At 41.1% G+C, this 23,831-nt stretch overlaps 1 protein-coding gene across 1 annotated transcript in view; it reads right to left on the bottom strand.

Annotated features, from left to right (window-relative positions):
• Nucleotides 1-23,831, bottom strand: part of MPP7 (MAGUK p55 scaffold protein 7) — a 345,710-nt gene that overhangs the window by 57,415 nt on the left and 264,464 nt on the right. The window contains exon 14 of the mRNA XM_054716587.1: nt 17,271-17,309. Coding sequence (XP_054572562.1) covers nt 17,271-17,309 — 39 coding nt within the window. The remainder of the gene's footprint in view (nt 1-17,270; nt 17,310-23,831) is intronic.

Raw genomic sequence — 23,831 nt, 5'->3', positions numbered from 1 at the left:
TATTTTGAGAATTGGCTTTTGGGGAAAAACAATGCCACAAAACAGTGAATTTGTTTAAGGTATTAATGACAAAGTAATAATCCTATCTAATAAGAGAGTAATATGCAATTTGACCGTACCTCTGCTACACCCACAAGCCATGCCCACAAGCCATGCCCACCAGCCAATCAGGAGAAAATATGCAAATAAACCCAACCAAGATGGCTGCGGCCACAGAGAGCAGGAGAGAGGCTTGGGTTTCCCCGGCAATGGAGGAAGCCAAGCTTCCCACCTGCCCTTGCCAGCCTAGGCCTCCTCTTAAGGCTACAAAGTTTCAATGATAGAAGATAAATAAATCCAAACAGAAACGGCGGCAGCCACAGAGCTGGAAAGAGCAGGAGGCTAGGGTTGCCCCTAGCAATGGAGGAAGCCAAGCTTCTGAAGCCCTTGCCTGCCTTGGCCTCTGCTCCAGGCTACAAAGTTTCAATTGTAGAAGATAAATAAATCCCAGATACGAGGGCCTCCACTTGGGTCACTTGGGGGCGTGGCCGGCCTGCAAACCACCACAGGCCCCTTGCCCAGGCCACCCCACACCCCAACGGAACCCCCACCCTGATCCAGGACATCCTTCAGGGCAAACCAGTTGGCCCCCACCCATGTACCAGGCCTCTATCCTATCTACTAAAAGAGTAATATGCAGATTGACCATCACTCTAACACACAAGATGGCTGCCCCCATGTGGTCAAAAATCCTGCCCCCATATGGACACAAGATGGCCACCACAAGATGGCCAGCAGGGGAGGGCAGTTGGGAGGGACCAGGCCTGCAAGGGAGGGCAGTTGGGGGTGATCAAGCCTGCAGGGGAGGGCAGTTAGGGGCAAACAGGCTGGCAGGGGAGCAGTTAGACATCAATCAGGCTGGCAGGGGAGTGGTTTGGGGATGATCAGGCTGGCAGGCAGAAGCAGTTAGGGGCAATCAGGAAGGCAGGCAGGCGAGCAGTTTGGAGCCAGCAGTCCTGGATTGTGAGAGGGATGTCCGACTGACCGTTTAGGCCCAATCCTAATGGGATTGGGCCTAAACGGTCAGTTGGACATTCCTCGAGGGGTCCCAGATTGGAGAGGGTGTAGGCTGGGCTGAGGGACACCCCCCCACCCCCGTGCACGAATTTCATGCACCGGACCTCTAGTGTAATATAATGGTATAAAAATAACACAGTAATCTTCCTCTTTCCCAGGAGACTATGTTCTAAGACTCCCAGGAAATGCTTGAAATCTCATATAATATCAAACCATAAGTATATACTATGTTTTTTCTTACACATACATACCTATGATACAGCTTAACTTATAAATTAGGCACAGTAGGGAGAATATCAGAGGAATGGTGGCATGCGAAGCCCCCTTGGTCTCTCCCCTAGAAGTTACAACAATTTGAACAGCTATAATTCAACAAATTATTCCCTGAACACTTCTGAGAGATCTGTGCACTGAAACATCTAAATGTACACACTGGGATAATCCCAGGGATGGGTAGAGATACAGAGGTGAAGCCACTGAGGTCTTCCAGTCGCCATTACTGCAAGAACAAAGGCACTAAAGCACCAGCCCAGCCCAGCCCCTCTCATTCTGACCCCTCTCATCCTGCCTCCACTCATCACAGCTGCACTGCTGGCAGCCTCTGGTTGCAGTATACATTGCTAGGACTTCACGGATTTAGAACCCCAATGCCCTCCACATTCCCTGCCAGTTTGGTGCCCTGAGACAAAGGAGGCCTGGTCACAGAGGGGATGCCTACCTTCACCTGCCCCCAGGGAACGAGGACATCTTCATTGTCCATAGTGACCTAAAAAGCCAGAGAAGTGTAAGAGAAACTAAAACATTTGTGCTTCTGTGCCACCTACTCGAACACAAAAGAAAGACTTCTTAATCAACTTACTACAGAAGCCTAGACAGAGAAGGACTCCATCAAATAGCATGAATAACGAAGGTAATGAGGCCGCTCAGAAAGAAAATGAAAAATATTCGGAAATGGAAATATGTTATTCAAATGACAGAGAATTCAAGTTTGCAGTTGTGAAAAAACTCAATGAAATAACGAAAACACAGGCGGGCAGTTTAATGAAGTCAGAAATATAAATAACTAACAAAACAAGAACTTTACCAAAAAGATTGAAACTGAAAAAAAAAAAAAAAACTCTACAAGAACTATCTGACTCCATCAAAAAGAGAAATCCTATATAATAAACCCTAATATGCAAATCGACCGAATAGTGGAACGATCAGTTGCTATGATGTGCACAGACCACCAGGGGACAGACGCTCAGTGCAGGAGCTGCCCCCTGGTGGTCAGTGCACTCCCACAGGGGGAGCACCACTCAGCCAGAAGCCAGGCTTACAGCTGGCGAGTGCAGTGGTGGTGTAGGAACCTCTCCCGCCTCCACAGCAGCACTAATGAACAGCAAGCCAAGTGGTAAGGAGCAGTGAGCAGGCGGGCAGTAAGGAGCGAGGGGTCCTGGACTACGAGAGGGATCCCAGATTGCAAGAGGGACGTCCGCCTGCCGGCTTAGGCCCCCAGGGTCGGGCCTAAGCTTACAGGTGGACATCCCCTAAAGGGTCCCAGACTGGAAGAGGGCACAGGCTGGGCTGAGGGACCTCCCCCACCCAGTGCAAGCATTTGGTGCACCGGGCCTCTAGTATAAGAATAATAGGTATACCTGAAGGAGATGGGAACAGAGAGCTGACTCAAAGAGCTGTGGAGAACTTCTTCCCAGACCTAGGAAAAAAGCTAAATCCTTGAACCTAAGAAGCAAACAGAACACCTAATTATCTCAATCCGAAAAGGCCTTCTCCAAGGCATATTAGAAATTAATGAGAAAGAAAGAATTCTCAAAGCAGCTAGGGAAAGGAAGACAGTAATCTATAAAGGAAACCCCATTAGATTATTATTGGACTTCTCAGCAAAACCCTACAAGTTAGAAGAGAGTGGGATAAAATAATCAATTACTGAAAGAAATTACCAGCCAAAAATAATATATCCAGCAAAGTTATCCTTTATATATGAAGGAGAAATAGACTTTTTCAAGTATACAGAAGCTGAGAGAATTTACCACCAGAAGACCTCCATTACAGTAAATACTCAAGGGGGTTATTTTACCTGAAACAAAGAACAACAGGATACAAAACTATAAGTAAGATTACTAACAGATAGACAGAAGCAGGATATTACAACCATTTTTCAGAATAAGGTACTATATACACTCAAATGTCTCATAAAGGTTAAAGGAGGTAAAGCATTTAAAAAGAGAGATAAAGAAGACAATAGCTAGTTCAATTCAGAAATGAATAAAAATAATCTGTGACAACAAATACATAGAAGAGGAGGGGATAAAGGTCTGAATTGCAAAAGGGAATGGAGATAAGATGCATTCAGAAGAAAAAGGACTACTGTATACATGAACCTTTCTTTTACATATTCCTTTGGTAACCACATGAATAAATCCCAAACTGAGAAACTTCACTTAAAAAAAAAAAAGGAAACAGAGGAAAAAATTATAGAATATCATGAAATTAAAAGAACAGACAGAAACACAAGGGAAAAGGAACCAAGGAGACACAGAGCTACAAGAAACAAAGATAAAGTGGCTATAGGAAATCCTCCTACGTCAATAATTACCTTAAATGCAAATGGACTGAACTCACCAATAAAATAGCACAGAGTAGCAGAATGGGTCAAAAAACAAAACCAACCATAATGCTGCCTTCAGGACACACATCTCAGCTGCAAAGACAAATATAGACTCAAAGTGAAAGGGTGGAAAATGATTATCCAGCCCTGGCTGGTGGCTCAGTTGGTGGGAGCATCATCTTGTACACCAAAAGGTTGTGGGTTTGATTCCCTGTCAGGGCACATACCTAGGTTTCAGGTTCAATACCTGGTTGGGGTATGTATGGGAGGCAACTGATTGATATTTCTCTCTCACATTGATGTTTCCCTCACTCTCTCCCTCTCTCTTTCTCTCCCCTGCCCCTTTCCTCACTCTAAACGTGTTCCTGGCTGAGGATGAAAAGATAAAAAGAAAATGATTCTCCAAATAAATAGCATGCAGAGAAAAGCAGGTGTAGCTATACTTATATCTGACAAAATAGATTTCAAGATAAAAAAGGTATGAAGAGACAAAATCAACATTTTATAATGATCATGAGGATATTATATCAATACATGACACTTCTCAAAATATATGCACCCAACCAGGGAGCACCAAAATACATAAAGCAACTACTAACAGAACTAAAGGGAGAGACTGACAAAAACAAAATCATAGTACAGCACCTAAATACACCACTGACGGCTACTGAGAGATCACCAAACAGAAAATCAATAAAGGAAGATCAGCCTCAAATGACACATAAGACAAATGGACATAATTAACAATTACAGCGCCTCTCATCCCAGGACAGCAGATTAGTCATTCTTCTCTAGGACACAGGGAACATTCCTAAAGGTAGACCATATGTTGGGATACAAAACTAGCTTTAACAAATTTAAAAAGATTGAAATTACACTAAGCATGTTTTATGACTACAATGTTTTAAAATTAGAAATCAACTGCAAAAATAAAGGGGAAAAAAAATCCACAATACATGGAGATTAAACAACATTCTAGTAAAAAATAACTGGACCAAAGAAGAAAGAAGAGATCAAGAGCTAGATAGAGACAAATAAGAATGAAATTACAACATATCAAAACTTTTAGGATGCAGCACAAGCCGTAATAAAAGGTAAATTCATATCATTACAGACCTACTTCAGAAAACAAGAAAAACACCAAGTAAACAACCTAACATTACATATTAAAGAAATAAAAATAGGCTGGCTAGCGTGGTTGAGCATCAACCTAGGAACCAGGAGGTCAGGGTTCAATTCCTGGTCAGGGAACATGCCCGGGTTGCAGGCTCCATCCCCAGTAGGGGACGGGCAGGAGGCAGCCAATCCATGATTCTCTCTCATCATTGATGTTTCTATTTTTCTCCCTCTCCCTTCCTCTCTCTGAAATCAATAAAAATATATTAAAAAAACACACACACACACAGAGAAATAGAAATAGAAAAAGAGGGAAAAAAGCAAACCAAAGGCAGCAGGAGGAAGAAAATAATAAAAATCAGAGCAGAATTAAATGACATATAGAACAATAAGACTATTAAAAATTTAAGTGGCTAAGTGGATAGAGTATTGATTGGCCAATGTACCAAAGGGTGGTGGGTTTGATTCCCAGTCAAGGGCAAGTACCTGGGTTGCTGGTTCGATCCCTGGTGCTGGTTGGAGCGCGTGCAGGAGGTAACCATATCAATGTATTTCTCTCATATTGATGTTTCTCTCTCTCTTTCCCTCTCTCCTCTCTCCCTTCTATTTTCTCTAAAAAATCAATGGAAAAACTATCCTGGGGTGAGGATAACAACAACAACAAAAAGTTAATGCAACAAAGAACTAGTTTTTTTGAAAAGAATAATAAAATTGACAAACCTCTGCCTAGACTCATCAAAGAAAAAAGAGAGGATTCAAGTAAACAAAATCAGAAATGAAACAAGTTACCACAGACACCAGAGAAATAAAAGGACCATACAATAATACTGGGAAAGACTATATGGCACCAAATTCAATAACCTAGAAGGAAGGATATGTTCCTAGAAATATATAACCTTCCTAGATTGAATCACAAAGAACTGGAAAATCTATATAGACTGGTCAACAGTGTGAAAACTGAAACAACCATCAAATTAAAAAGCTTCTGCACAACAAAAGAAACCACCATCAAAATGCAAAAGGAACTCAAAATATGGGAGAACATACTTGCCAATGATACATCTGATAAGAGATTCATTTCCAAAATATACAAAGAACTCATACAACTCAGCAAGAGGAGGACAAACAATCCAATTTAAAAAATGGGAAAAAGACCTGAATAGACACTTCTCCAAAAAGGACATTCAAACATTTGAAAAAATGCTCAGCATTTCTAATTGCCAGAGAGATGCAAATTAAAACTACAATGAGGTATCACCTCACACCTGTCAGAATGGCTACCAGCAACAAATCAACAAATGACAAGTGCTGGTGAGAATGTGGAGAAAATGGAACCCTAGTACACTGCTGTGGGAATGCAGACTGGTGCAACCATTATGGAAAATAGTATGGTGGATACTCAAAAAATTAAAAATGGAACTGCCATTTAACCCAGTAATCCTACTTTTAGGAACATATCCTAAGAATCCCAAAACAACAATCAGAAAGAATATATGCACCCCTATGTTCACAGCAGCATTATGATCTGGAAACAGCCTAAATGCCCATCACTAGATGAGTGAGTAAAACGCTGTGGTACATTTACACCATGGAACACTACACAGTTGTAATAAAGAAGGATCTCTTACCCTTTGAGACAGCATGGAGGGAGCTGGAGAGTACTATGCTAAACAAAATAAACCAGGCAGAGAAAGACAAATATCATATGATCTTACTTATATGTGGAAGCTAAGGAACAAAATAAACTAATGGAAAAACAGGACCATAGACATGGAAGCATGAAACAGACTGACAGATCTCAGAGTGAAGGCAGGAAGGAGGGCTGGAAGAGATTAATAAAATAACGTATATGCATTTATGCATTGCACATGGACACAGACAATAGACAGGTGAAAGCATGGGGTGGCATGGGAGATGGGTGGAAGGAGGTGAAAGGGGGACATCTGTAATACTCTCAACCATAAAATAAATTTTTAAAAAATCTCCCAAAAAGTAAAGTCCAGGACCAGATGGCTCACTAGTGAAATCTACCAAACAGTCAAAGTTTTATTTTAATACCCATCCTTCTTAAAGTCTTCCAAAAAACTCAAGAAGAGACAATATTTATTTATTTTTTAAATGCACACGCTTTATTATTATTATTAATTTAAATTCTTTATTGTTTAAAGTATTACATACGTCTTTTTCCCCCAGTGACCTCTCCCTGGCTACTCCTACTCCACAGCACCTGCCCTCACCCCCTACTGTCTGTGTCCATTGGTTATGCTCATATAGAAGAGACAATATTTATTAACACATTTTATGAGGCCAACATAACTCTGATACCAAAACCTGGCAAGGCTAACACAAAAAAATAAAACTATAGACCAATATCTCTAATGGATGTAGATACAAAAATCCTAAACAAAATGTGAGCAAGTAGAAAACAATACATTAATAAAATAATATATCATGATCAAGTGTGGTTACTTCCAGGGGCACAAGGATGGTTCAACATATGCAAATCAATCAACATAATACACCACATTAACAAAACAAAGGATTAAAATAATATGAACTTATCAGTAGATGCAGAAAAAGCATTTGATAAAACAGAGCATCCATTTTAAAAAACTCATAAATGGATAGATAAAAAAAGTACCTCAAGAAATAAAGTCTATATATGACTAACCCTCAATGGTGAAAAACTGAAAGTTTTTTAAAAATTCTAAGATCAGGAACAAGACAAGGATGTCCACTTTCACCCTTCTTATTCAACACTAGAGGCCTGGTACACGAAATTCGTGCACAGGGGAGGGGGGGGTGTCCCTTAGCCCAGCCTGCACCCTCTCCAATCTGGGACCCCTTGAGGGATGTCTGACGGGCTGTCGGACATCCCTCTCACAATCCTGGACTGCTGGCTCCCAACCACTTGCCTGCCTGCCTGCCTGCCTGCCTGCCTGCCTGCCTGCCTGATTGCCCCTAACCGCTTCTGACTGCCAGCCTGATCACCCCCTAACCACTCCCCTGCCAGCCTGATCGACACGTAACTGCTCCCCTGCCGGCCCAATTGCCCCTAACTGCTCTTCCCTGCAGGCCTGGTTGCCCCCAACTGCCCTCCCCTGCTGGCCCAGTTACCCCTAACTGCCCTCCCCTGCAGGCCTGGTCCCCCCTAACTGCCCTTCCCTGCAGGCGTGGTCCCTCCCAACTGCCCTCCTCTGCTGGCCTGATCAGTCACAACTGCCCTCCCCTGCTGGCCATCTTGTGTCGCCCATCTTGTGTCCACATGGGAGTAGCCATCTTTGACCACATGGGGGCAGCCATCTTGTGTGTTGGAGTGATGGTCAATTTGCATATTACCTCTTTATTATATAGGATAGTACTCAAAGTCCTAGGCAGAGCAATTAGACAAGAGAAAGAAATAAAATTGGAAATGATAAAGTAAAATTGTCACTTTTTCCACATGACATGGTTCTTTTTAAAAAAAAATTAATTTTAGTGAGGGAGGAAGAAGGAAGAGAGAGACAAAGAGAAACATAGATGTGAGAGAGATACATTGATCAGTTGCTTCCTATGTGCGCTGAGACTGGGAATCGAACTCGCAACCTAAGTATGTGCCCTGACTGGGAATCGAACCCACGACCTTCCAGTGCATGATATGAAACTCTGGCCAACTGAGTCATACCAGCCAGGGTTGACATGATTCTTTTTTTTTATTTTTAATATATTTTATTGATTTTTTACAGAGAGGAAGGGAGAGGGATAGAGAGTTAGAAACATCGATGAGAGAGAAACATTGATCAGCTGTCTCCTGCACACCTCCTACTGGGGATGTGTCCACAACCAAGGTACGTTATCCTACTAAGCGGCAATAATCAAAACAGCATGGTATTGGCAGAAAAACAGACCCACAGATCAATGGAACAGAAGTGAGAGCCTACAAATAAAGCCAATAAATTTTTACAAAGGAGCCAATAACATACCATGGAGACTGTAGTCCTAGAGAAGATTTTATAAATTTGACCCCAAAGGCAAGGGAATTGAAAAACAAAAATAAATGAATGGGACTATATCAAACTAAAAAGCTTATGCACAGCAAAAGAAACCACCAATAAAACAAAAAGGCAACCAACCAAATGGGAGAAGATATTTACAAACAACAGTTCCAACAAGGGTTTAATATTCAAAATATATAAAGAACTCATACAATTCAACAACAACAACAAAACACAATCCAATTTAAAAATGTGCAGATACTTCTCTCAAGACAACCAAATCGCAAAAATACATATGAAAAGATGTTCAACTTCACTAGCTATTAGGGAATGCAAATCAAAACTACAATAAGATACCACCTCACGCCTGTTCGAATGGCTTTTATCAACAAGACAAGTAAAAAGTGTTGGGGAAGTTGTGGAGAGAAAGGAACCCTCATTCACTGCAGGTGGGAACCATATGATTTCACTTATATGTGGGATATAAAACTGAAAACAACAAATGAACAAATAAAACAAACAAAAACTCAGACACAGGCAACAGTATGGTGGTTAGTAGAGGGAAAGGGGACGGGGAGGTAATGAAGGAAAGAGGGAGTCAAGTATATGGTGATGGAAGGAGATTTAATTTTGGGTGGTGGATACACAATGCAATACACAGATGGTATATCATAGAATTGTACACTTGAAACCTATATAATCTTATTAACCCATGTCACCCCAATAAATTTAATAAAAATAAAAAATAAATGATGCACAGTAAGAGATTAACAATAACCAATAATGAAATAAAACAATAATATACTGAATTAAAGTTTTGTAAATATGGTCACTCATTTCAGGGGATCCCTTGCTGGCATCTTTGTAGAGGGTCAATGCCTTCTGGTGCAACATGTTGCCATCAATCAAACACATTTCTGTTCATGTTTTCTATCCACAAATTTAATGCCATTTCCACCTTAACTAAGCACTTATCATGCACTATGGCCTGTCACTTTGGTAAAGTGTGATGTGTGACAGCAACACTAGCACAAATTTCTTTTTCTTTCTTCGCAGTCCCGTGATAGATTTGTTCTTACCATAGATCTTAGCAACCTCAGCATACAATATTTTTTCCTTATTAAGTTGAGCATGTCCACCTTTCCTTAAATGAAGCACTTTATAGCTTCTCTCTGGCATATCCGAATTGCCAGCATGACTACTCTTGCACTTCAGGGCCATTACTAATTAAAGTAAGTTACTTGAAAACAAGCACTGCAATGCAGCAACAGTGGGTCTGATAACTGAAATGGCTACTAAGCGACTAAGGAGCAGGTAGCATACACAGCCTGGAGACAGCGGACCAAGGGATGATTCACATCCCCGGTGGGACAGAATAGGATGGTGCAAGTTTCACCACACTACTCAGAAAGGTAAGAAATTTAAGACTTTTGAATTGTTCATTTTAATATTTCCAATATTTAATATCGGAATTTTTCATTTAATATTTTCAGACTGTGGTTGACAGCAGGTAACTGAAACTATAGAAAGGAAACCATGAATAAGATGGGGGGAACTACTGTAATACAGTTTTTGTTGTTGTTGTTGTTGTTTAAATATATTTTTATTGATTTCAGAGAGGTAGGGAGAGGGAGAGAGAGAAACATTAATGATGAGAGAGAATCATTGGGACCCTTCAGTCCACAGGTCGATGCTCTATCCACTGAGCAAAACTAGCTACGGCTATAATATAGTCTTAATAATCCTATCTAATAATAGAGTAACATGTAAATTACCATCACTCCGCTACACCCACGATTGGGCGGCGGGAGGCTGGGGGGCGGGACTCGGGGTGGCCTATCTGGCCATTGAGAGGCACAGATCTGCTGCCACTGAGGGGGGCTACCCTGCTGTTGAGAGGTGCAGGGGGCGGGACTCCCGCCTCCCGCCCCCTGTGCCTCTCAACAGCAGGGTAGCCCCCTCAGCAGCCGCAGACCATCAAAAGCGTGGGAGCTGGGTGCCTGTCTGCTCCGGCACCAGGCCTTTCAGAAGCCTCTGCCGAGCCAGAGGCTTCTGAAAGGCCTGGTGCACCAGCAGACAGGCATCCAGCTCCACTGCGAAAAGCGAAAGCATGTAGGGGACCCTACACGTGCATGATTCAATCATGCACTGGGCCTCTAGTAATATATATTAAAATAACTAGAGCCATAACTGGTTTGGCTCAGTGGATAGAGCATCGACCTGTGTACTCAAGGGTCCCAAGTTTGATTCCGGTCAAGGGCATGTACCTTGGTTGCGGGCACATCCCCAATAGGGGGTGTGCAGGAGGCAGCTGATTGATGTTTCTCTCTCATCAGTATTTCTAACTCTCTCTCTCTCTCCCTTCCTCTCTGTAAAAAAATCAATAAAATATATTTAAAAATAAATAAAAAATAAAATAATCAGAGAATACAATCAGACTTGTTTATTCTGCAAAAGAAAAAATTTCAAATTGTTCAAGGGTCATTAGTTGAAGCGTTTCCTCAAAAGTAGAAATTTTTATCAGAAACACTTATTAGTTTATACATCCTACCCTATATAATAAAAGGGTAATATGCAAATAGACCGAATGGCAGAACCAAACAACTAATCAAAGCATAATATGCTAATGATATGCTAAAGCTGCTCAACAGCTCTCTATGACACACACTGACCACCAGGGGGCAGACAGTCAACTGGTGGACCAGTTGCTATGACGTGCACTGACCACCAGGGGGTAGTTGCTCTGACCAGTAGGTTAGCTTGCTGCCAGGGCCCAGTAGATCAGGACTGAGTGAAATGGGCCGGACTTGCCCTGGAGCCCTCCCGCGGTCCCTCCCCAGCTGGCTGACCCTGATTGGCCCTGATCAGGACTGGGCAAGATGGGGCTGGACACGCCTTGGAGCCCTCGCATGGCCCCTCCCCGGCCCGACCATGCACCGATGGGGTCCCTCAGCCTGGCCTGTGCCCTCTCACAATCCAGTACCCCTCGGGGGATGTTGGAGAGCCGGTTTCAGCCCGATCCTGCAGGCCACTCCCCTTGGGAGGGCACCAGATGCAGGACTCATGGCTGGCGAGTGCTCGGGACTGATGGGGCATGAGCCCGCAGCAGGCACACTGGGGCTGAGATGAGTGGGAGTGGCAGGTAGGAGCTGCAGGCAGTGTAGGACTGCAGGTTTTGGCCCGATTCCTGCAGGCCACCCAGAGGGACCCCACCTGTGCACGAATTCGCGCACCAAGCCTCTAGTTATCACATATTCTTTTTAAAAAAAAACTACAAAAATCTTTTCATTGTAGGCTTCTCTTCCCAGGCACCTTCCTGGGTATTATATTCCCTGCCTTTGCAGCAGCTAAACCAACTTCTAGGTGCATGATGTGTCAGAACAAGCATTTAGACTAGAAAGAAGTGAGGCCATCATGCACATATATTAAACACATTGGCCTTGTTTTCCCTTGGCCACAGTAGGGCAGGGAAGGATAACTATTGTTTTTAAGACCAGGAGTTGAATGGAGTGGATAGCTATACAATATAATTAGGGCTTGTAAATTCAAAACCCTATACAGGCTAGATAGGTAGAAAAATCTTGTATTCTGTCAACACTAATACTTTTTTAGCTGTGTACTCTTGCCAATTAGACGGTGTATGTCTATCCATTGGAATAGCTATGGCATAAAGCTCTATCTGATGAGTGTCACATAAAATGCCGTAATTCACAGGGAGAGGTGATCATCTCAGCCTAAGTCAGCGAAGGACTCACTCCCATTGGAGATGATGTTAAAACGGCTCCATGGATTGGCTGGGATGACAGTGCAGCGGGGGATGAAGGCAGAAGCAGTAGCATGGAGAGAGATGGCTGTTGAGAGCACAAGGCATGTTTAAGTTTAGGTGACATGTAGATGACAGGGCTGGGAAGGTGACAGCGTGGCACTTTCATGCTACTGCTTCTGCCTTCTCATCCCTGGCTGCACTGTCATCCCAGCCAATCCATGGAGCCATTTTAACGTCATCTCTCAAGGGAGTGAGTCCCTCGCTGCCTTAGGCTGAGATGATCACCTCTCCCTGTGAATTATGGCATTTTATGTGACACTCATCAGATAGAGCTTTATGCCATAGTTATTCCAATGGACAGACACACACTGCTAATTGACAAGAGTACACAGCCCTTAAAGTGAGAAGACTAAGCACCCCTCTTTCTATTTTGAGAGGTAGTAGCTTGCAGTCATAGCTATCCACTCACCTCTCCCAGGACCCAAGCCCTCAGGTGGTCTCCCACACAGACTCTGGCTTGGCCATGAGATTGTTTTGGCCAAGGGACCTGATGTGATGTGAGCAGGGGCTTCAACAGCACTTCCATACCAGGACTGTTATCTCTGTTGCACCCTGGAAGGCCACTAGAATGGCTAGATTACTGGAGGGTAAACAATGACAGGAAACAGAAACAGGTTCACCCAGCTGAGCACCACTGTGCACCTCCCGCCCCCTCCCTCCCCCGCCCCCCAGACCAACAGACTCCAGCCAAACTACCAGACTGCAAAGGTCCACCAAGCCAACAAACCAGCTAACCACAAAATTGGAAAAATAATAAATGCTTGCCATTTTAAGCTATTACAGCTTCTGAAGATGTTAGGGGAGGTGTTAGTCAATATACAGAATATCTGGCACACTGCATTGTTCTGCAATGAGTAAAGAATTAATGAAAGCTTAACTCTGATCACTGAATTCTGTCTTAGTAAACTATAGTCTTTCTACGCTAAAAATTGCAATACTCTATATTTTTTGCATGGGTTTTTGTTTTGTAGAATGAAAAACTAGAGGGCAGCATATATATTTTTTAAAATATATTTTTATTGGTTTCATAGAGAAAGGGAGGAACATCAATGATGAGAGAGAATCATTGATCAGCTGCTTCCTGCACGCCCCACAATGGGGATCGAGCACGCAACCCAGGCATTGAACTGTGACCTCCTGGTTCATAGGTCCATGCTCAACCATTGAGCCATGCCAGCTGGGTGAGGGCAGATATTTTATTTTTTTATTTTATTTTATTTTTTAAAATATATTTTATTGATTTTTCACAGAGAGGAAGAGAGAGGGATAGAGAGTTAGAAACATCGATGAGAGAGAAACATCGATCAGCTGCCTCCTGCACACCCCCCACCGGGGTTGTGCCTGCAACCAAGGTACATGCCCTTGACCGGAATCGAACCCGGGACCCTTCAGTCCGCAGGTCGACGCTCTATCCATTGAGCCAAACCGGTTTCGGCAGATATTTTAAAGGATAGAGTACAGGCATTATAGTTACACAGATGTGGATCTGAAACTACAATGCACCATTTACTGTCTTTAGGTCCTTAGGTAAATCCTTCAAGCTTTCTCAGTTTCCTTTTTAGAAAGTGGATAAAATACCACCAATCTCACAGTATCCTATATAATAAAGAGGTAATATGCAAATTGACCCTCACACCCTCGCACAAGATGGCTTCCCCCATGTGGTCAAAGATGGCTGCCACAAGATGGCCGGCAGGGGAGGGTAGTTGTGGGTGATTAGGCTAGCAGGGGCGGGCAGTTAGGGGCGACCAGGCTGGCAGGGGAGGGCAGTTAGAGGGGACCCGGCCGGCAGGAGAGGGCAGTTGGGGGCAATCAGGCCCCGGAAGGGGAGGGCAGTTAGGGGAGACCAGGCCTGCAGGGGAGGGCAGTTGTGGGGGAGCAGGCCTGCAGGGGAGGGTGGTTGGTGGTGACCAGGCTGGCAGGGGAGGGTAGTTAGGGGTGACCGGAATGGCAGGGGAGGGCAGTTGGAGGCTACCGGGCCAGCAGGTGAGGGCAGTTGGGGGCAACTGGGCTGGCAAGGGAAGGCAGTTGGGGGCAATTGGGCTGGCAGGGGAGCAGTTAGGCATCTATCAGGCTGGCAGGGGAATAGTTAGGGGGTGATCAGGCTGGCAGGCAGGCGAGCAGTTAGGAACCAGCAGTTGGAAACTGGCAGTTGGACATCCCCCCAAGGGGTACCAGATTGGAGAGGGTGCAGGCTGGGCTGAGGGACACCCCCCACCCCCCGCCACCCCCAGTGCACAAATTTTGTGCACTGGGCCTCTAGTTAGAGATAAATATATTAAATACTAAATATATTATCTGGCACATTTCTTCAATAACCAAGAGATATTATCATATGCAGCTGACCTGTGAACACGGGGGTTAGGGGCATTGACCCCTGCTCAGTCAAAAATCCATGTGTAATTTTTGACTCCCCCCAAACTCAGTTGTCTCTCAGTATTCATAGTGGATTGGTTCCAGGAACCCTCCCACACATGGATAGCAAATGTTGTAGATGATTGAGTCCCCATATAAAACTAGAGGCCTGGTGCCTAAAATTTGTACACTGGGAGGGTCCCTAGGCCTGGCCAGTGATCAGGGCCGTTCGGGGACTCCCTTCCCTGGCTATGGCCTCCCTTCCCTGACTGCCAGCTGCCAGCCAGGGCCACCCTTCCCTGGCTGCTGGCAGGGGCCTTCCTTCATTCTGCACCACCCCCTGGTGGTGATCAAATTGAAAGTGATCAAATTCCTGGTCTCCTGGTTGAACTCCCAAAGGGACATATTGCATGTTCGCCTTTTATATATATAGACTAGAGGCCTGGTGCACGAAATTCGTGCACTGAGGGGGGGTTGTCCCTCAGACCAGCCTGCACCCTCTTCAATCTGGGACCCCTCGGGAGATGTCCAACTGCCAGTTTAGGCCCGATCCGTGTGGGATTGGGCCTAAACTGGCAGTTGGGCATCCCTCTCACAATCTGGGACCACTGGCTCCCAACCGCTCGCTTGCCTGCCTGCCTGATCACCCCCTAACCACTCCCCTGCTGGCCTGATCGACACCTTACTGCTCCCCTGCCAGCCTGATTGCCCCCAACTGCCCTCCCCTGCCAGCCTGGTCACCCCTAACTGTCTTCCCCTGCCAGCTCAGTCACCCCCAACTGCCCTCTTCTGCAGGCCTGGTCGCCCCCACTGCCCTCTCCTGCTGGCCTGATCACCCACAACTGCTCTCCCCTGCTGGCCATCTTGTGGTGGCCATCTGTGACCACATGGGGCAGCCATCTTGTGTGAGGGTGTGATGGTCAATTTGTATATTACCTCTTTATTATATAGGATGGCATAAAACAATGCATACACATCTGCCTATTCCCAACATTAAATGGAAAATACTGTTTTTGATCCATGGATGATTGAATCTGTGGATGGGAAACCTGGGGATACAGGGCTGATTATATATTTATTGAAAAATACCCATGTGTAAGTGGAACCCAGGTAGTTCAAATCCATGTTGTTCAAGTGTCAACTGTACATAAATGTTAATCTGCAAATGAGCTTGAAGCAGTTCTCTCTAAATCTGTGTGTGTGTGTGTGTGTGTGTGTGTGTGTGTGTGTGTGTTTAATATACTTTTATTGATTTCAGAGAGGAAGGGAGAGGGAGAGAGAGATAGGAACATCAATGATGAGAAAGAATCATTGATCAGCTGCCTTCTGCATGCCCCCTACTGGGGGTTGACTGGAATCGAACCCGGGACCCTTCAGTTCACAAGCCAACGCTCTATCCACTGAGCAAAACCAGCTAGGGCTAAATCTGTGTTTCTACACTATTACCTCTTACAACTGAAAGCAGAGACTGACAAGTGTACAGATACATGGCAAGGGTGGGAAAGGTCTGAAGTGAAATGTAGATGAAGACAATTCAGATGCCTTTAACAATTGAAATATCTTGGCTTTTGTTTATAATATTCCTTAGCATCTCTATTTTTTTAGGTGATTTAAAAAAATTATTTATCTTTATCATGAAAGTATTACAGATGTCGCCTTTGCTTGTGGTTTTTTTTTTCCCCATTGACTCCCTCTACCCCATACCTGCCCCTCCCAGACCTTCACCTCCCTACTATCTGTGTCCATGGGTAATGCATATCTGCATATAAGTTTCCCAGTTAATCACTCCCCAACTACCTCCTTACCCCCTCATTAGCATCTCTAAACTGGACATATTTCCTTCTAATACAGATTAGCAAGTTAATCATGAAGCTTAATATTTGGAACTGCTCATTCAATGGTTATTGGGGGGTGGGAGTTGTTAAGGGAATAATAAATCATTAGAACATAAAACCAAAAAGATATTTAAAAAGATGTAAGTTGTTTAGAAACTTTGAATAATTCACAGCTAACCAGATTATTTAGAAAAGTCCAGATACTGTTAATGGAGTAAAATTACTTATCACAAATATATGCTTTTACATCCCCTCTCAAAAAAATATATGTAATGGTTTATAAAAATATAACATCTTGAAAGCTTCTTGAGTATTAATCAAAGCACACCATGAATTCCTTTGTGCCCAACCCACTGAGCCTGTTTAATAAGGTTCATGCTACTCCCCACGAATTGTCAGGCCATGCTAACGCAAATATGCTAGTTTAGGATAAAATGATATAATAGTTTTGAAGAAAGCAACAGAAAGAAAGACATCTTCTTCCATGCCCGATTGCTCACCTATATAGGTTCCGCTGTTGTTACCAGCATAGTCAGCATCTTCTGGATGGAGTGTAAAAGCATCAGAACAAAAGCCAAGAAATAAAGCAGAAGTTAGAAGCCCAGCCACAGATGCAAAAAAAAAAAATAAATTACTTAAAACAATTATGTGAAGCACAGCAGAGAACAGCCCTCACAATGCCACTCTTAAACATAAAACATTTTGTTTTATATTTAAGTTTAAAGTAGCATTTCGAAACGTCATGCAACTCTTTTTCAACCTTCAGAGGTTCCTTGTTGCAGTTCCAAGAAAATTATAAAAGACTTGCCTGAGATGTTTATACTTTCACAGTTAAGGGAATGACAACACTTGATCCCCAAAGTAAATTTATTTTTGTCAATCAGGCTCTTTGCTAATATGTAAAACATAGCACTTATTTGGCTCATGGGATTAGACAGCAAGGTTAAGTTTAAGATACAGCCTTTCTTTTGATAAGAAGTGATTCTGTGCTGGAAAGAAATAAAGGCATGATATTTCTATATTTATTTTGGTTTAAAAATGAACAGATGAGAACATTTTAAAATAAACAATGTGCTATTATTTCTAGAAATTAAATACTGGGTTATTTATGTCTTAAAAACTTCTAATCTTCACAACAATATATTTCTAGAACTAACAGCACAGCTTGTGCAGAAATCAAGTAGTTGAAAAGATTCTCCCCACATCCTTATGTTAAAATAAGTCTTTCAATATATTTAAATAACATTGTTTTCTTCATTCACCTTTATTTGAGACTACGCACAGAGAAGAAAACAATGTACTATAGGTGAAATAACTTTCTGTATTTCTGCTATATGAAGAAAAAAAAAAAGTACATTCCTTTCTAAAACAAAGTCAAAGCATGACTTTTGATACTGTAATGTCAAGCTAGAAGTTTGGATGTATAATAATTTTCTATAAACTGCTTATCTTACTATATTTAATTTAACCCCACACATATGTGTACTAAATAAAATTACTAGACTATGCAGGGAAGCTTTTATACATGTACCTTTAATTTCCTCTGAGAAGCACAAAGAAAAATGAGAAAGAAAATGATTAAATATGCAGAAAATACAATTAAAGTAGAAAGACACTACAACCAAGGGGGAAAAAAAATCCACCTACCATACTCAACTGTTTCCTCATCTTAGAAGGGCCAAAGGAAAAAAACAATAGTACTGTAAATATTTTAAAATTACTAGTCAACCAATAAGTAGAATTTATGAGAAACCACATTTTAGACTGCACTATAGTCTTGGTCTAGAAAAGAATGTATATACTTAAGCACTGAAAACAGAAAGCCTTTATATGGCTTATTAATACACAACTGTGGGGAAAATCAAGAAAAAAAGTTAGCATTTTTGTAAACTCATACCCTCGATAAGGGCATTATATTTATTTTTCATAGAAGAGTTCTGTCTGTAAACTAATCTGTCTGTTCAACACTGAAGATATTTCATGATAAAAATAGCAACAAAAAAACAACAACACACACACAAAAAAACACACAAACCCAAACATTTTAACCAATTTTCCCCTAAAGTGTTTAAATGCTGAATAAGAGTCTAACAATTATCAACTTATTACACATGTAAAATGAGTCAGGCAGAACCTTTTATACTCATTCTGTCCATATAATTTGATGAAAGGTATTTTTAAAAGTAATCCTGAACAATTCTTAAATTACTAATAGGACAGTAAGTAATTTAAGAGTCAAGTTTGACTTAGGAGACTCACCTTGAGGTAAAGGTGGAAAAAGGGCTGGCAACTTAACAGAAGCAAAATCTAACCACAAGTCAAGGTGGAACATATTTTGCTACATGACTTTACAGAGCGAATGGGATTGATCATAACAGTTCTTTGCTCCCTTCTGTCTCCAAACTATAGATTGGCAGTCAAAGAAAACACTGAGGAGAAAGTGTGTACCATGTTATTTTTACTTTCAAATACCTATGCGTCCTCAAACTGTATTGGTTCTATTTGAACAGTATTAGCAAAGTAGCAAAGTGACAAGCAAACCATTATTATTCAGGTTCATATAATGAGGTGCCCACATTGTGAGTTCACTCATACTCATTTCTTATTAGCTCTGAAAAGCAATGTGTATCTAAGCAAATTATTAGAAAACAAGCAATAAACAATGTGGTATGGGTTAGCCAAGCCAAGCAAGTAGGCATGATAAAAATAACCCAAGCAGTGCTTAAAATTGATCAATCTCAACCTCAGACACTCCACCATAAGGTAGACTGTTAAATAGTATATTTTCTGACAGGAACAATAGGATAGATTGATTAAAGAATCAGTGACAGGTAAAGCAGATGATAAAAGTCATGTCATACACACACATACATGCATAAAACCCAAAAATTAAAACACCAAAACTAACTCACAATAAAAACAAACATCTCTAATTTACATTACATATAGTATATGTGTATTTCATAGTCTAAGAAAAGGTCATGAATATACTGCACAAATCCTCAGAAAGAGTATTTCCTCCACGTAATAATTAAGTAGGAAGACAATGGTATTTAGCTTAATAAAACACACATGCGTATCTCCAATACAAAGTATCTTTGGACATTACCAGATATCCAGTAGGAAAAGCAAATGAACATTTCCTTACACTTACCGACTTGAACAAAGAGGAAAACTACATAATAGTTTGATCTTGGAAGAGAGTTTGGAATCTGGCATGATTCTTACTATGGTAAAGCACTTTTCTACATACATTACATGCATAAACTTATTTAATTCTCCAACAACTCTATGAAGCAAATACTATTTTCCCCATTTTACTGAATCAGAGATATAGAGAAACGAAGGTCTCAGAAGTGGCAAAACTGGGATTTGGACCCAGGCAGTCTGGCTCCAGACTTGGGTTTCAATCACTATGTGATACTATCACATCAAAATCGCTTTTTTAATTTCTTAAACTCAAGCTAGAAAATACAAGATGGGGGAGAAATCAAGGGAAATACAGTTAAGTTTTCTGCCTACTCCCACTGCCTCCCACCACGCCAGCCTCTTGCCCCCCAACCAGGCAGCTTCGACCTCTCGACCTCTCATGTTTCTCCCGACAGGAGGGTGGGGCCGGGCCAGCTCCTCTCCCCAGCCTCATCAGGAATCCACTCTCTACATCTTCAAGCACTGAAGAGCAGGATGGGAAAATTATAAAAGGCAAAGAAAGGCCAACAGGTCACAAAGAACAATTTTGCTGTCGTCAGAGAATGGAAAAGCTCTCAGGAAAAATAGTTGATGAGCTCTGCAAGACAGGGCAGGAGAGCTTTCCCAAGCTGCTACATAAAAGGTTACTCTGAAGGAGACATGTCTAATATCCTGGACAAGTAGGGAAATGGTGTCTAGGTAGGTGTGATAGGGGCAAAGTTAAATCCGCACCCTAGATATGGCTTTCTTATACTCCCTTATCTCCCTGCACTGCAATCTCCCCTTCAAGTCTGCAATAATCATGACCACTGACCAGACCCCTAACCTTCATCACTTCTTAACTTGCATGGCACGGGGTCCCCAGACAAAAGGCAAGGGACAGTATGACCTAGAATCCTTCATACGGAGAAGCTAAAAGCACATCCCCTGGTAGTGCTTTACAAGCAACATATTCATATATGTAAGAACACAGTTTACTGAGACAAAAAGTGAGCAATAAAATTAGAAAGGCCTTCACCTCAGTCCTCTCATGACATTAAGTAATAAGACATGCAATTAACAGCTCAGTTCATCTGCACCTCTTGCCACACAAACTAAACACTGGCATCTCCAAAGAGTATCAATTAGTATTAGGGGGGAAAAAATACTTTTACTGTTTTCTAAAACCCCGTATGTTTCTGCTTCACAAAATCCCACCAATATTAAGAAAATATTTGACAATGTTTTAGACATAAAAAATTTAATATAAGAACATAAGCCATCTACTCTATTAGTTAATTTTTAATTTATGAATTAGATTTATGGGTGAACACACTAAATAAACATTATTTAAGATGCTAGGAGGAAGGAGTTTACTTAACTTGAAAGTTGTATTAACAACCTGTAAGAGTAATGTTATATGTATCATTTGCAAATATTTGGCCTTCCAGGATATTGGTACCACATAGAGTGAACTCATTCGTTTAGTCAGTGTTTAAATTCGGTTGTTGGTAAATTGTGATCTTTAATCCACAAAATGCTTGTCTTTGAATGAACTTGGCTATACCCTGTTTGAATGGACGCCTTTTGGCTGCGGTTAAAGATCTTTTTTACCCACATGATATGCAATCAGCAGTGTTAGAAATTTTCAGATATTTGTATCTTGATAACTAAAAAAGAAAGCTAAGCGCTATAAATACCGATGTGGGTAAAACTCATACCTAACTAAAAACTAAAACTTAAACTCTTAAATCAAACATTCCTAAATCTTAGAAGCTTGATATAGGGACTATCTGAATATTCTGCTGTAAAATACACTATATGAATTAGAGCCTTTTCTGAACACCATATAACTGGATTTAAATGTAAATTAGAGCCTATTGAAGTTAAAGTTGAATTACTATTTATGCTATTAGGAAGTCTATTCTTAACTTAAATGCTTCAATTTCAATAGAATGGAAACATAATATTTCAAGTAGTCAAAGAAATTCATATTTCTTTTTAAAGATTAGGTGATATAATACTGCTTTATAAATGCAACTGAATTATAAAAATAAGCTTTTAGCAGAAAATCAGAATATTTTATATTGACACATGAAATGCAAGCTGCCAAGTTTGTGATGAAAACCACTCCTATATGCTACATAAGACATAAGATACACTGTTACTCATTTCCAAAACACTTAACCTGTGTCTTTCATATAATAATCTAAAAGGTGGTCATATCAAAGAAAACCTATCAGAGTTCTGGGTCTGCTCTTCTGTCTCTATTACTAATATAAATCTACCATGTGTGAGCCTATCATTAGATGAAGGCGGGAAGAAGGGAGCACAAAATTCTAGTAATAATTTCTTTGTTAAGTAAGCAATTCTTCAAAAACAAACAAACAAACAAACAACAACAACAAAAAAAAAAACAACAACCAAAAAACAGAAAAACAAGAAGAGGAAGAGTAGATGAGTCCCTATATCAAGCCTCTAAGATTTAGGAATGTTTGATTTAAGAGTTCAAGTTTTAGTTTTTAGTTAGGTACTAGTATGTTTCATTTTTAAAAGGCAAATTAGTTTGTTTGAGAAGCCTATTTTCTGGGTATGTATTAGATAAGGAGAGGAAATAACCAAGCAGCAAAGATGAACATTACCCACACTTGAAAGCATAAGGATGGTAGTGTTAAAGTTGGCATTATCTCGGCTCCAGATTATATTTATCGTGGAGCCAGGATCCAGCACTCCAGAAAAATATAAACGAAAAAATACTAGGACTAGGATTCCTTAGTCCTTTTTCACTTCTATATTGACATCAACTGAACCCCTATAGTTCCAGAGCCCTCATTTATGAACTTTTTCTCCATGCAAACTTTAGTTACAACGATACACCGTGAAATCAAATAAAGAGTAAAATCATATTAATACAAGCAACCACTTTGTGAATTTGATATATACTATTACCTGACTGAAGTCATTATTCTAAATTCAATGCCTAACAATATCTTCCTAGGTTTTAAGTGCACTTAGAAAATTTTTATCAACATGAATATTTTTTTCATAAATGTGTAAATACCAACATGACTAAATTATTCTTTTAGACATTTTGCATTAAATTGTATACTTTTCTTAAAGCCTATTTCATGAATTATTATTTAGAGTCATAAAAATAGAAGATTTTATATCATCTTTGTTTTTATTCACAGCCTTATTCTATACTTTAATCCAGGGCATGATGACATGAATGTCCTATTCCAAATATTTAAGTGCTAAATGTTGAAGTCTGGGAAGTGTTGAGTCAGATGGCCTTTACAAAATTTAGTTATATCACTATCAAATACACTGGTTACAAAACAAAGTGCTTTTAAATGCCTTTTAACATGTTCAGAACCAGTACCATGAGTATTGCATAACTTTTGAGTTTAAGGGTTTCTCATACAACAACAATAATTTCAAATGAAGATTAGCCAAAGGACACATATGCATAACCCATAGACACAGACAACAGTGTGGGAGGGGGAGAGGGCTGGGTGGAGGTGGGCAAAATAGGGACACCTGCAATAGCGTCAACAATAAAAATAAAGTAAAAAAACACACACAGTAAGATCCCACTTCACACCCACACTGATGGCTATAATAAAAAAGACAAACAATAACAAGTGTTGACGGATGTGGAGAAGTTGGAACCCCTCATACATTGCTGATGAAATGTAACATGATGCAGTTGCTATGGAAAACAGTTTGGCAATTTCTCAAAGAGTTAAACGTACTGTTACCATGTGTAACTTTGGTAGGGCATTGTAGATACGTTCCCGTGAGAAATTAAAGCATGTGTCCTCACAAAAAAGTCAAATATGAATGTTCATAGCAGCATTGTTCCTAATAGCCAAAAGGTGTAAACAACCTAA

This window comes from Eptesicus fuscus, chromosome 5 (genome assembly GCF_027574615.1).
Source record: "Eptesicus fuscus isolate TK198812 chromosome 5, DD_ASM_mEF_20220401, whole genome shotgun sequence".
NCBI lineage: Eukaryota > Metazoa > Chordata > Mammalia > Chiroptera > Vespertilionidae > Eptesicus > Eptesicus fuscus.
The sequence above is the reverse complement of the archived record's forward strand: the minus strand, read 5'-3'. Positions and strand labels throughout refer to the sequence as shown.